General features: G+C 54.1%; 1 protein-coding gene across 2 annotated transcripts in view; it reads left to right on the forward strand.

The window, feature by feature from the left end:
• Window positions 1–13,238, forward strand: part of LRP5 (LDL receptor related protein 5) — a 105,740-nt gene that overhangs the window by 53,231 nt on the left and 39,271 nt on the right. For both annotated transcript variants that reach the window (XM_077862679.1, XM_077862680.1), the window contains exons 6-7: window positions 4,206–4,602; window positions 5,999–6,170. In XM_077862679.1, the coding sequence (XP_077718805.1) occupies window positions 4,206–4,602; window positions 5,999–6,170 (569 nt within the window). The remainder of the gene's footprint in view (window positions 1–4,205; window positions 4,603–5,998; window positions 6,171–13,238) is intronic.

Here is a 13,238-nt window from a genome sequence, read left to right on the forward strand (position 1 = left end):
TTAAGAGGAGGTCATACTGGTGTAGGAAGGGCCCTAAATCCAATCACTGGTGACCTAATAAGAGGGACACTGAGACACAGAGACATAGGGGAGGAGACTGTGTGAAGACAGAAACAGAGGTTGGAATGGTGAAACCACAAGCCAAGGAGCATCCAGGGCTTGTTGGTAACTGCCAGAAACTGGAAGAGGCAAGGAAATCTCCCCCAGAGGCTTCAGAGGGAGCATGACCCTGCCAGCACCTGGATTTTTTACTTCTATTCTCCGGAACTGTGAAAGAGTCCGTTATTATAAGCACACACACCCCAACCCCCATTTGTGCTGATGTGTTACAGGAGCCTTTTCCTGCATCTTGCCTGCTCTGTGTGGCCCACAGGACAGTGCCCCATGATGGAAGGCAGCTTGCTCCTCAGGGATGTTGGCAGGGAGGGATGGTGTTGAGCTTGACATGCCCATGACATTGGGCCATCCGTCAGGTCTGATTTTTTTGTTTTGAGAACGCCTGCTGCCAGGAAGGCTGTGCCCTGGCCTGTGTTCCGCGCCCGCGCTTGGCCTCAGGACAGGGGCGCTGCCCTTCTTTCCTGCGTGTGCTTGCAGGGAGGAAGGGGAGAGGTCAGGAGTCCGCCCGAAGGAGGCTCCGGGGACTGCTGCCCAGCCAGCAAGGGGAAGGTTTCACTTTCCTTGGCAGCGCTGTGGGGTAGGCTATTTGTTTAAACAACCCCAAAGAAAACCATTTGGCCAAACTGTTAGTTTCTAAACAATTTACTTCCCTGGTGTTTAAACAAACTCCTACCCAGGATCTGGGTCTGGCCCCAGGGAGGGGGTTGGCTTCTCTTCTTCATGGCCGGCACAGTGCCCTACACCCTCCAGGCGGCCCAAGGCTGGGGCTGCTGCTCAGACCTCACTGCAAACAACCTTGGAGGTCACCTGTGAGCCGCAGCCTCGGCAAGCATTCAGCGGAGCCCAGGCCAGGGCTCTCTCTCTCCGGGTTCCTCTCTCCGCGGCCACCCCCCGCTGGCCTGGCCCTGGACACAGTGCTTTACCACCTTTACGCTTCAGGCAATGAGCTGGGCCATGGCTCTTGCCCACAAGTCCTGTTCTTCTAGGCAAAGCTCAAATAAAAACTTCAAAGGCTCTGCAGCCCAAGGGGTGTCAGACACCCCCGTTGGAATCAATTATCACCTACAGATTTATCCTGGCATTCAATTACTGCCTCAGCCACAGAGACTTAATTCTAAGGGATGCTGATAATGGGGTTCCCTGGCAGTGGGGTGTGCTGGGGACTTTGCATTGACCTGGTTAACAGAGAACTGGGGCCAGACACACTTGACAGCTCTGAGCCCACTGGGGACACTCTGCAGGGATCTACTACGTGGTCACAGCCTCATGAATCTGAGGTTCTTGAAGCTGGCAACCAACCTCCCCAGTCTCCACTGGTGCCCTGAGCAGGCCCACCTGTAACCCCAGCTCTCCTCCTAGTACTTGTTCACTGGTGGTCTTCCTCACTGAAGGTCTCTGCCCTGCGATCCCAGGAGCACCATGGGGGTCGATCCTGTGTTGGTTTTGCCCACCCCCACCCCTAGTTTCCTGGTCCAGGGCCTGGTGTGAAGTAGCTGCCTGCAGAGATACTGGTGGGGTGACCGAGCTAGTGGGGCAGTGCTTTAACCCTGGGCTTCCAATGTGTGCCATCTCCAGAGATCCAAGTGTCTGCGGGACCTTATTTTCCCTCTTGCTTCTGTGTGCCTTTGAGCCAGGAGCTTTACCTCTCTGTGCATCAAGGTCGTCCTCAGTAAAATGGGGCATCATCATACCTCAGGGGGTTGGTGTGAGGATCATACTATTCTAGGTGACTGTGCCTGGAGGATCATAGGAACAGGGTTGGGTGAAACAAGCTCAGAACGTGTTTTATGGGGCACAGTCAGTTAGGTGTCCAACTCGTGATTTTTGGCTCAGGTCATGATCTTAGGGTCGTGAGGTTGAGCTCTGCGTCAGGCTCTGCACTCAGCATGGAGTCTGCTTGCAATCCTCTCTCCCTCTCTCTCTGCCCCTCCTCCTGTTCATGCTCTCTCTCTAGTAAATAAATAAAAATCTTTTTTTAAAAAATGTGTTTTGGGACAGAACATTGGTTTTCCTTGGGGACAAATGTTTCCTCTGGGGAAGAAGGGCTGCTTGAAGTCAAGTGGGGTTCGACACACACCCTTCTGCTTCACAGACTGAGCTGTCCCGGGCTCAGCTTGGGAGGCTGACAGCCTCTTTGTACAGTTCTGCAGATGCCCGCTTGGACGGGGTTCTTCCTGGCCATGCTGTGGGGTCGGGGGGTTTCCTCCTTCCATCTATGGTGGCAGATTAAGCCAGAGCCTTTCATGGAGTTTGGTTCCTTTGATGTCAGAGCTGGATGGAAACTCAGACACCATCAGGTTGGGCTGATTCTTCACTATAAACGGGGAGACCAAAGCCCAGGGAGGGTTAGGGATCTGTCCAAAGTCACACAGTGGGAGCAGGGCCAGGAAGTTTCTGCCCTGTGTTCTCCCTGCTTGTCTTAGGATGTCAGCATCTGCTCTGGGTGTGGCTCTGGGTCTGCAGAGGACCAGGGGGGCATGTGCCAGAATCCCAACGAACTGTTAAGTGTGGTGCCCACGCAGAGGGGCAGGTAGTGTGTGTGTGTGTGTGTGTGTGTGTGTGTGTGTGGTCAGCCGATCCATGGGGGTGAGTGTCACAGGAACAGCTTCCTGGAGGAGGAGGAGGTATGTGACCTGGGTCTTGAAGGACAGGGCAGATGTCCATAGAACATTTTGGGAATGGAGCCCAGAGGAAGACAGTTTGTTGAAATTCACAATTCCCCTCCCCTCCTTCCAGCACACACCAGATCACGACCAAATCTGAACTTGGGCCTTGGCGGTTTCCAGTGTAGTCAGGTACTTGGGGAACCTTCTGAGGACTGCCTGCCTCAGTTTCCCATCCTGGGCTCATAAAGCCTTTGCTGTCGTGTGTGCGCCCTCTAGTGGAGGAATCGGATTATGACCTCTAGGTCTAGGAGCCCAACAGTGAGGATCCTTGTCCTACCCTTACTTGAATGCCAGGCGAGGGACCCCAGGTGGATTCCACAATCACCAGGCTCCGGGGGGCTCTGCCACTGTGGCAAGAAGCTGGCACTGGGTGAAGGAGACAGCCTGCTGTTTGAGGGCTGTGGCTTGACCAGGCAGCTGGCTGCAGAGGCTGGGCCTGGGGGCCTGAGTTTGATAAGTGTGCCCTGCTGGTTCCGCCCTGTCCCCATCCTGCGTGGCTGCATGACTTGAGGTGGGTCCTTTCCCATTCTGGGCCTTTCACCAAACCAGGCAAGTGGTCCCAAAGTTCCCAAAGTGGTCTCTGGGCCTAATCTTGGTTGTGGGTCATTGAGACCAGGAAGGGCCAGAATGAGTGAGTGGACAGTGACCCAGCTCTGGGGGAGGGGCCGCATCCTGACCCCGGCAGCCTCCAGAGGTGTCCAGGTCAAGGCTGGGGAGCACTGTGAGCTTCCCTGTGTTGTTTGTCCTGGAAGTTCTGACAAATCCCAGCAGGGAGGGTCCAGGACAGAATCAAAATATTAATACTGCTGGGGTGGCCGAGGCCCCAGTTGCTCACCCTTGTCAGTGAGAGAGCCACATGGGGAAGAATCGGACTTTGCAGTGATGTGTGTGCTTAGGTGGCATGAAGCTGCCCTGCGGGGTGAGCGGGGCAGGGGTAGGGCCTCAGGGAAGAAGTGGTAACTGAACTGAACCGTGAAGGATGAGCATGTGGAAGGCAGGGCCCAGGGGGGCTTTGAGAAGTATGGCTGGCAGTTGATGTCTGGAGCCCAGTGTCTGTGTGGGACTTGTATTTGGATCTAGCTTGTGGCCAGGAGAGGGGCTGGCAGGGGCGAAGGGGGACTGCATGTGAAGCGGTTCTTCCATAGTGATTGAAGTCAGGTGGCTGTGTTGCTTGACCTCTCTGTGCCTACCTCGTCTCATCTGTAAGATGATGATGCAAATTGCGCCGGCCTCACAGAGCCCTTACGAGGATGCACTAGTGACCACGTAGGAAGATCTCGGCAAGTGTTCCCCAAAGTCACCTGCTGTTGCAAGGAAGCTCTGCCCCCGAGGGCTGGCTGAGCCCCTCCCTGCCAGTCTCAGCACAGGCCCAGGCTGCTGTCCTGCTGCAGGCCTCTGACCCCACTGCTTGTGCATCCACAGGGGCCGAGGAGGTGCTGCTGCTGGCCCGGCGGACGGACCTGCGGCGGATCTCTCTGGACACACCAGACTTCACTGACATCGTGCTGCAGGTGGATGACATCCGGCACGCCATCGCCATCGACTACGACCCGCTGGAGGGCTATGTCTACTGGACAGACGATGAGGTGCGGGCCATCCGCAGGGCCTACCTGGATGGGTCGGGTGCACAGACGCTGGTCAACACCGAGATCAATGACCCTGACGGCATTGCCGTTGACTGGGTGGCCCGAAATCTCTACTGGACGGACACAGGCACTGACCGCATCGAGGTGACCCGTCTCAATGGCACCTCCCGCAAGATCCTTGTGTCCGATGACCTGGATGAGCCTCGTGCCATCGTGCTGCACCCTGTGATGGGGTAAGGATGGGGGTGGGTGGACCTCCCATCTGGTGGGGACTGGGAGCCAGGCCATCCAGAAGTGAGACAAGTGGTTCTGGAACTTTCTCTGGCATCAGAATCCTTTGGAGGAGGGCTTGTTAAAATGCAGGTGGCTGGGCCCTCTTTGCAGAATCCTGATTCTGGAGGTCTGGGGTGGGCCTGAGAACTTGAATTTCTCACGAGCTCCCTGGTGATACTATTGCTGCTGGTCCAGGGACCAGACTTTGAGGAGCTCTGACACAGGCTATTGTGCATGTGTATAGAGGGCCTGTTGAGCTTGGGTAAGTCATTTCTTCCCATGGGCCTCACCCTTCCCATGGAATGGTCCACCAGGGTGGTTTCCAGGCTAATCACGGTTTGTCCTTACTATGTATGGTCTGGGCCTCTTCTTAACACATTACACACAGTGAATCTTTACCTCCTCCTCTCACCCCATGAGGTCAGAGCAGTTGTACAGTGGAGGAAGCTGAAGTCCAGAGAGGTTAAGGGACTTACCCAAGGTCACATAGCTAGGAGGTTGGGATTGGATCTGGCAGCCTGGCTCCAATTTTCCATTTTAGGATTCTGTGACAATAGCTTGTGAGTGGATGTAGGAGCCTTTCTGAGAATTTCAGCAGCTCAGGGCAGGGTCGCAGCCCCCTTCCTGGGGGTTCATGGCCAACAATGTGAAACTGGCAGACCCTGAGGGAGGAAGAACAGCTGGAGCTCCTGGTGGGTGGAGCCAGGGCTGCAGGGAGGCCTCCCACCCTCTGTGCAGGATATGGACAGTGTCCCAGAGATGGCCTGGAGGAGGAGCTGCAAGGACAAAACGGAGGGCAACCCATGAAGGCAGCCCTGGGAGCCATGCCTTGTGGGGAGTAGCAAAGCCAGTAATAGTAACCGTGGTAACTGGCTGCCGTCCACGGAGCACCCACTGGATGTCAGCTGCTTCTCTCATTTCCCTGGGTCTGAGGCTCAGAGCATGCAGTGACCTGTTGAGGTGCCTGCTGCCAGAACTAGGGTTCTGGGCCTGTCTGCCCGTGGAGCCTGCGCCTTGTACATGGGGGCTATCTACTTCTTCCTCATCCTGGTGCTCAGTCCCGCCAGCCCATGGCTCTCTCAGCAGAGTGTCTGCTGTCTGCCAACCTACAGCCCGGGAGATGAGTCCCAGCAGCCCCCTCTAAATCAAGGACCCATGTAGTTAGGCCTGCACTGTGGGCACCACTGCTCCCGTGGGGCCCCTGGTCCTTCCTGCCTAGGGGCTTGGTGCTCATCTGTCCACCAGCCAGCACTTCTCGAGCACCTGCCATGGGGCAGGGAGGGAGGTGTCCTCAGCCCTGGGGTTGCAGCCGGGACTAAACAGACAGTGCCAAACAGATATGTGCTTCTTCTCCAGCCTCATGTACTGGACGGACTGGGGGGAAAACCCCAAAATCGAGTGTGCTAACCTAGATGGGCAGGAGCGGCACATCCTGGTGAACACGTCCCTCGGTTGGCCCAATGGTTTGGCCCTGGACTTGCAGGAAGGAAAGCTGTACTGGGGAGATGCCAAGACGGACAAAATTGAGGTGAGTCATCCCCACCAGTGGGCGTTGGTTCCTGGAGCTGTTTAAGATAGGTTGTGCAGCCTGGCAGAGCCCGGCAGGCCTGGAGCACTGTTGTAGGCAGAAGCCAGGCCTGGCCACCCCTGTGGCCTATCACGTGTACCAGGTGGGCATCAGATGGAAGCCTGTGCTCTGCTATTTTTTTAAAAGATTTTATTAATTTTTTTAGAGAAAGAGAACATGCATGTGTGCGTGTGTGTGTGTGTGTGTGTGTGTGTGTGTGTGCAAGCCGTGGGGAGAGGGAGAGGAAAAGAATTTTAAGCAGTCTCCACATTTAGCACAGAGCCTGATACGGGTCTCGATCTCACGACCCTGAGATCATGACCTGAGCCAAAATCAAGAGTGGGACACTTAACCAGCTAAGCCTCTGTGCTCTGATATTTGACCAAATAGGATCCTTGATAAAATAATTTATTATGATACATTTCTGCCATGTAAGAGGCCTTTAAGGATATATGTAGCCAAGTGAATGCCATCGTAGGATATACTGTAGTGATGTGAGGTGTTACCCCAGGGAAGCTGGGGGAAGAGCACACGGGAGACACTTGAGTGACTTCTTGTGAATCTTAAGACTATTTCAAAATACAAAATCTTTTTTTTTTAAAGAGTTTATTTATTTGGGCACTTCGGTGGCTAGTGGTTGAGCATCTGCCTTTGGCTAGGATCATGATCCCAGGGTCCTGGGATCAAGTACCACATCAGGCTCCTCACAGGGAACCTACCTCTCCCTCTGCCTATGTCTCTGCCTCTCTGTGTATCTCATGAATAAACAAATAAAAATCTTAAAAAAAAAAACCAGACTTTATTTATTTGACAGAGAGAGAGCACAAGTAGGCAGAGTGGCAGGCAGAGATAGAGGTAGAGGGAGAAGGAGAAGGAGGTTCCCTGCTGAGCAGGTCCTGGATCCCAGGACCTGAGGATCATGACCTGAGCCAAAAGCAGACGCTCAACTGACTGAGCCACCCAGGTGTCCCACAAAAGTCTTTTTTTTTAGTTCATAAATCAATTTATTTTAGAGAGGGGGAGAGAATGTGGGGGGTGTAGAGAGAGGCGGGGAGAGAGAGAATCCTCAAGCAGACTCCCCGCTGAGCACAGAGCCCGATGCAGGGCTTGATCTCAGGATCCTGAGATCATGACCTGAGCCAAAATCAAGAGTTGGGGGCTTAAACTTAGTCACCCAGGTACCCCTCAAAATACAACATCTTAATGAAAAATAATGTGCACATGCCCACCACCCAGCTCAAGACATAAAATCTCATCAACATAGTTGAAGCCAGAGGTGACCACTGTCTTGAATTCGGTGTTGCATTCCCAAGACATTTTCTTTGACTACATGGGTGTTCCCCTGAACAGTCTTGTTGTGAATGATTCTACATGGTTGATTTAAGTGGTGTCTGAATGTGTTCTTTGGCAACTTGGTTTTTGCTCATGGGTGTATTTTTTTTTGAGGTGCTCTTGATATGGTAGCTAGATCTGTCACTGTGGAGGGGAGACCCCAACATTCATGCCTGTCCTCAGTGAGGACGCCTCCCTCGGTTCTGGTCACTTTTGCATCATTCTGGTGTTTCTGGTCATATCACTATTTATCGGCATCACCACCTAGGAGTCACTGTCTCTCCTCTCTCGGCTTCATGGGGAGCCCCCTACCAGGCAGCTTGCAGGGAGTGAGGATCCCAATGTGTCTCAGGGTTTCCAGCCATGCTTCTGAGCAGGAATGTGAAGGGGACTCAGGGTTGGGTGGATGCCTCTCCCCAACAAGTTGCTGCCAGAGTGGCCATTTCCTGTCACATTCCCTACAAACAATCTTGTTGCAAAAGGGAGTTTCTTTTGAGCCTCTGAGCCTGAAGCTGAGACCCTTGATTCTGGTACAGTCAGCAGAGGAGGCTTTGTCTCCAGGGACCCCACCCACCCCTGGGAGCAGGCTGGGGATGCGTGTGTCCAGCTCACACCACTGGACACATTACAGGCATGGCTCTGTGTGCTTCCACGGCAGGGTGTTGTCTGCTGTGGTGAAATACATGTGATCTACGATGGCCATCTTAACCATTTTAAAGTGTGCTGAGCATTCAGTGCACACAGCAACCATCACTGCTACCTAGTTCCAGAATGTCTTCATCCCCTGGGACACCATACGCATTAAGCAGCCGGTCCCCAGTCTCCCCTCCCCAGCCCCTAGCATCCACAGATCTCATGTTGGTCCCTCTGGGGTTTCCTGTTGCGGATGTCATCTAGTATACAGCCTGTTGTGCCAGGCTTCTTCATGCAGCATGATGTCTTCAGGATTCATCCACGCCGTGGCACCTGTCTCCGCCTCCTTTTTACAGCAGAATAACACTGGTTGGATGGACAGACCACAGGTCATCCACTCATCTGTTGATGGACTTTTGGGTTGTTTCCCCCTTTTGGCTGCTGTGAGCAGTGCTGGGAAGAGCACTGTGTGCACATTTTGTTTGAGCGCCTGTTGTTAATTCTCTTGAGTACGTACTGAGGAGCAGAATTGCTGGGTCATGTAGGAATTTTATGTGTGATTTACTGAGGAACAGTCAGACTAGTCCACGGTCTACATCGATTGGCACTCTCGCTAGCAGCGTAGGTGTGTTCTACTCTCAGCATAGCCTCACCTGCTGTAACATTCCATGTCCTTTATCATTGTGGCCATGCTGGCTGTGGTGTCTCATGGGTTTGATTTGCATTTCCTGATGTTCAGCACCTTTCATGTGTTCGCCCCACAATAGTATGTGACAAGGTCCCTGTTTGTGGACCAGGAACTGAGGTCCAGGGGGATGGTACCTTGCTCGGGGTCATATAGCAAGTGGGTGGTTTTTTATTTTCTGCTCTTAGACTCAATCCACAGACAGAACCCAAAGACACTGTCAGGCTTCCATTCAGAATCCAAACGTTATCCCTTGTGGTAACCACTAAGTAGAAAGGACGGAAGTTAGGAGGCGTGAGGCTGGGGTGAGGTAGGAGCATGGTTTCAAGGGTAACCAATGGAGGAACTAGGACGGTGCCAGCACAGTGGCATGAGGGTGAGGGAAGGCCCGGAGTGAGGGAAGAGGCTTCGCCTACGCAGTGGCTGCGCCGGCAAACCAGGAATGTGCACCACAGGCCTGTTACATCTATCCATTTGGAGCTAATCACCAGAAAGCATAAAGAGAAAGGGCTGCAGAGTTAGAAGTGTTTGAGAATCTTGGGTCAAGCAGACTCAGGAAACATGCGGCGACTTCCCTGTAGGATTCCTCTTGTGGGAGCCTTTCACATGCTCACATAAGCTGAGCTGCTCTGAGGGGATGAGGCACGTTAAGTGTTCTCAAACCATGTGATCGAGGGTCCCTTTCTTTCCCTGCTGTGGCTCTGGTGGCACACACTGTGGGAATGCTGACCCCGGTGGAAACTGTCGCTGCTGCCTCCCACACATCCAGGCCTGACCCTAGCTGCGGGGTTTGTGCAGGATACCCCTCAACCCCTGCCCCTAGGGAGGCTACTGACATGCACAGACAGACATGGAGACCATCCTCCACATAAACTCAGGGAGTCTTATCCCGCCAGTGGGAGATGCTCCAGGTGAGTCACGGGTGCTTTCTGGTCGTGCTGGTTCCTCTGGCTCTAGTGTTCTTTTCAGTGGTGAAATACTCCAGACACAGGGGTGAATGTTTTGGAGGTGGCCCAACCATGCTAGGGGACGTGTCTGCATGTTCCTGCTGTGAACTCCTTACTCTCAGGTCCCAGGGTTTGCCACGAGCACCTGGTGAGTGCCAGCGTTGTTCCCAGTGCTGTGGCCACCTTGGCAGGTATGCCCAATAGATGTTCCTCTGGTGTGCCCCTCAGGACAGATCTTTGGATCAGGCCATCAGCTTGGGTGCAGAAGCCCCTGCCAGAGGTCACAGAGGATCCTGAGGGCTTCAGGGGGAACAGCTGAGGAACCAGGGGCTGTGTTTACTTTTCAGTTTCCAGGTGGGAGGGGTGGTCAGGGGAGGCAGAAACCAGGTTAGGTCAGCAACAGGACATGCTTCTGGCAGTGGTAATGTCTCCAAGAAATTATGCCCAGTGACAATGGAATGGCCAGGCCAGATGCTAAGGAGCCCCAGCACTGGCCTTGGGCTTACCTCACACGGCTGCCTTTGACGGGGAGAACGGATTCCATGCGGCCTCATTGTGTGCATGGCCTGGCTCTGAATGCAGAGAGAAGGCACTGGAAGAAAGGTACTTTAGATGGTGATAAACTGGCTTTTCCTAACCTTCTCTCCTTTCATACAACACTAAACTGGCTTTTCCTTTGAAGAGGTGATCAGTCTCCTGTGTTCTGCCCACCGGGCCCTCAAGAAGGACTTCATAGAGCAGCTGTGGCTAACCAGGAGAGTGAAGGTCTGGAAAGGCCGGACGTGTGAAACAGGGTTGCATCTGGATGGCATTAGTGGCACGTAGATGCATCTTACAGAACAGGCCAAATTGCTGGCCCTGTTGGTGACAGCTGTCTGGACATGGGGTTCAGGCCAGCCCTGGGGCAGCCCCTCAGCTGTCCAGCGAGCTGCCATCATGGGAGTCGCAGGGTGGCTCCCCCTGTGGCGGTGGCCTCAGGCCACTCCCTCCAGGCTTACACTGGGAGGCAGCCCCGACCTCCCCCAGCACAAGCAGGCTGGAGCCACGTGGGATGGGTGGGGGCTGAGGAGCCCCTCCTGCAGTCTTAGGTCTTGTGTCCCAAAGGTCAGCCTGATTCATGAAAGCAGCTGGGACTCACTGTCTCCCTAAGCTGGCTCTGACCAGTGGCCACTGGGGCCCTGCGCTTCTCTCTCTCTTTTTGGCAGATGCCACGTCCTTTCTCCCTCTGTCCATGCTGCTTGGCAGACACCAGGCTCGTGACAGCCCCGCGTGGGGCCTCCCCCAGGCAGCTGCACCTGTCCCGGCCGCCCCCAGGTCTCAGGCGTGGGGACGGCTCTTCACAACTGGAAGCCGCAGCACCTTTGAAACCCGTCCAGTGCCCATGCTCTGGCTTAGTCACCAGATCATCTGCATTGTCGTTATTAATTTTTTAAAATTTCATTTAAATTCAATTTGCCAACATAGAGTATAACACCCAGTGCTCATCACATCATGGGCCCTCCTCAGTGCCCATCACCCAGTTGATCAGCATCATTATTTTCACCCCTTCCCTAGTTTGTGAGCAAGCCTTGTCTCCCAAAGCAGACGGGAGCTCTGTTGGGCCCAGCTTGAGTCAGGGTCTCCGTGCTGACCATGGGTGGAGACTCAAGACACACCGGGTCTGTATCGGGAGTGCCCTCCTCTGTTCCCTCCCACACTCTCTGTCGCTCCCACTTGCCCCTTGCTGGGCCCCCTCCTCTTGTCCCCCTCTGAGCAGGTCCCCCTTTCCCACGGCTGCTCAGCAGGCCCCTGAACAGAGCTCTCGACATGCCCCCCAACCCCTCCACACCCCTATTCATTCTCCAGCATCCACAGACACTGCCTCGTGCTGGAGGAGCACCAAGGGACAGCCCTGTGCCCTGGTGGGGCAGATGTTCTAGAGGGGAGATGGACACGGGGTGACCTGACAGCTGTAGCACGTTGGAGGCGGGCCGTGCTCTAGAAGGACGCTGAGGAGAGGCGACGGGGCACTGTGGTTGGGGGTGACATCCAGGCTCCCCTGACGGCGCCTCAGCTGTGTTTCCAGCCGCGTTTGTTCTGAAGCCCTGTCTTCTCTGCCTTATTTGTGCAGATTCTGTTGCCTCTGTTTCTAGAGTAGAGGGAGGAATTGTGCCCATGAGCGACGCTCAAACAGGCAAAGCATTTAAACAGCCAGACACACACACCGCAATACGTGTCCACAGAGGGTGGTTTCAGCTGTTACTGAATCAAAACTGGGACTGGTCTTGCCCCTTTGAAGTCTTGAGCTGTCTTTCTAAAGCTTCCTCCTCAGCTGTTTCCCTCTGGATTGTCTGGACTCCAAGACAGACCAAGCAGAGGTCTTGCAGGCCAACCCAGGCTCCCTGCGGCAGGAAGTATCACCAGTGTGTGGGCTTACGGTGGACCTGCTGGGGCCCCCACCCCAACCCCCGTAGATCATCTGGGCTCTTTGAGGCACCCTGCTGTCTCACTCTGGCCAGGACAGTGGGAGCTTGCATCTCCTGCCCTTGACATCTGCCATGGGGGTAGGCTCTCAGATGGAGGATCCGAGGATCTGATCCACACACCTGGTGGGGCTGGCTGGTGGGTGGGCTGAGGATAAGTCACAGCCTGAGAAACTAAAAATATATCTATGTCCCTGTTCCTCACATGTCCTAGGTCAATGGAGGGGATTTCTGGTATGCCCAGAGTAAATACTTGGCACAAGAGTAATGGTTGCAAGGCCTGATGGCTGTGTGTCCTTCGTCCCCAGGGAGGACATTAGAACATGAGCCCTGCGCATGTGCATGCAAGTGTGTGTTTAAGATCTTTTTTATTATGTAGAACAAAATAACCAGGGCAGTTTTAATTTGATGCTTATGTCCAACTGTGATAATTATTTTTTTAAAGATTTTATTTATTTATTCATGAGAGACACATAGAGATAGAGAAAGGCAGAGACATAGAGAGAGAAGCAGGCTCCATGCAGGGAGCCCGATGTGGGACTTGATCCTGGGACGCCAGCATCACGCCCTTGGCTGAAGGCAGGTGCTCAACCGCTGATCCACCCAGACATCCCCAACTGTGACAATTACTGCATCAAAAAACAGAAGTCTTTTTCCCTTTAAAAATGTATTTTCAAAGGGTTGGTCTTGGTCTCGTATCTCTTTGCATGGTGACTTTCTGGGGTCCACCATTGTGTGGGCCTCCCTCCAGACCCCCGTGGGTTCAGCCGCTCAAAGCTCAGCTGAGAGTGGGCTTCTTTTGGATCTGTAGGCATCTGCTCTGCTTGTCCCACGTCTCAGCCACCCCCTCTCTGACCCCAGATCTGGGCATGGAGTGCAGAGTCGGCCAAGCCAAGAGGACAGAAGCCAGAGGTCAGAGAGAGCAAGACTCTGGGCATGTTCGGCATCTGATGTGATCGCCTTTGGCATA

Source organism: Canis aureus, chromosome 21, assembly GCF_053574225.1.
Source record: "Canis aureus isolate CA01 chromosome 21, VMU_Caureus_v.1.0, whole genome shotgun sequence".
NCBI lineage: Eukaryota > Metazoa > Chordata > Mammalia > Carnivora > Canidae > Canis > Canis aureus.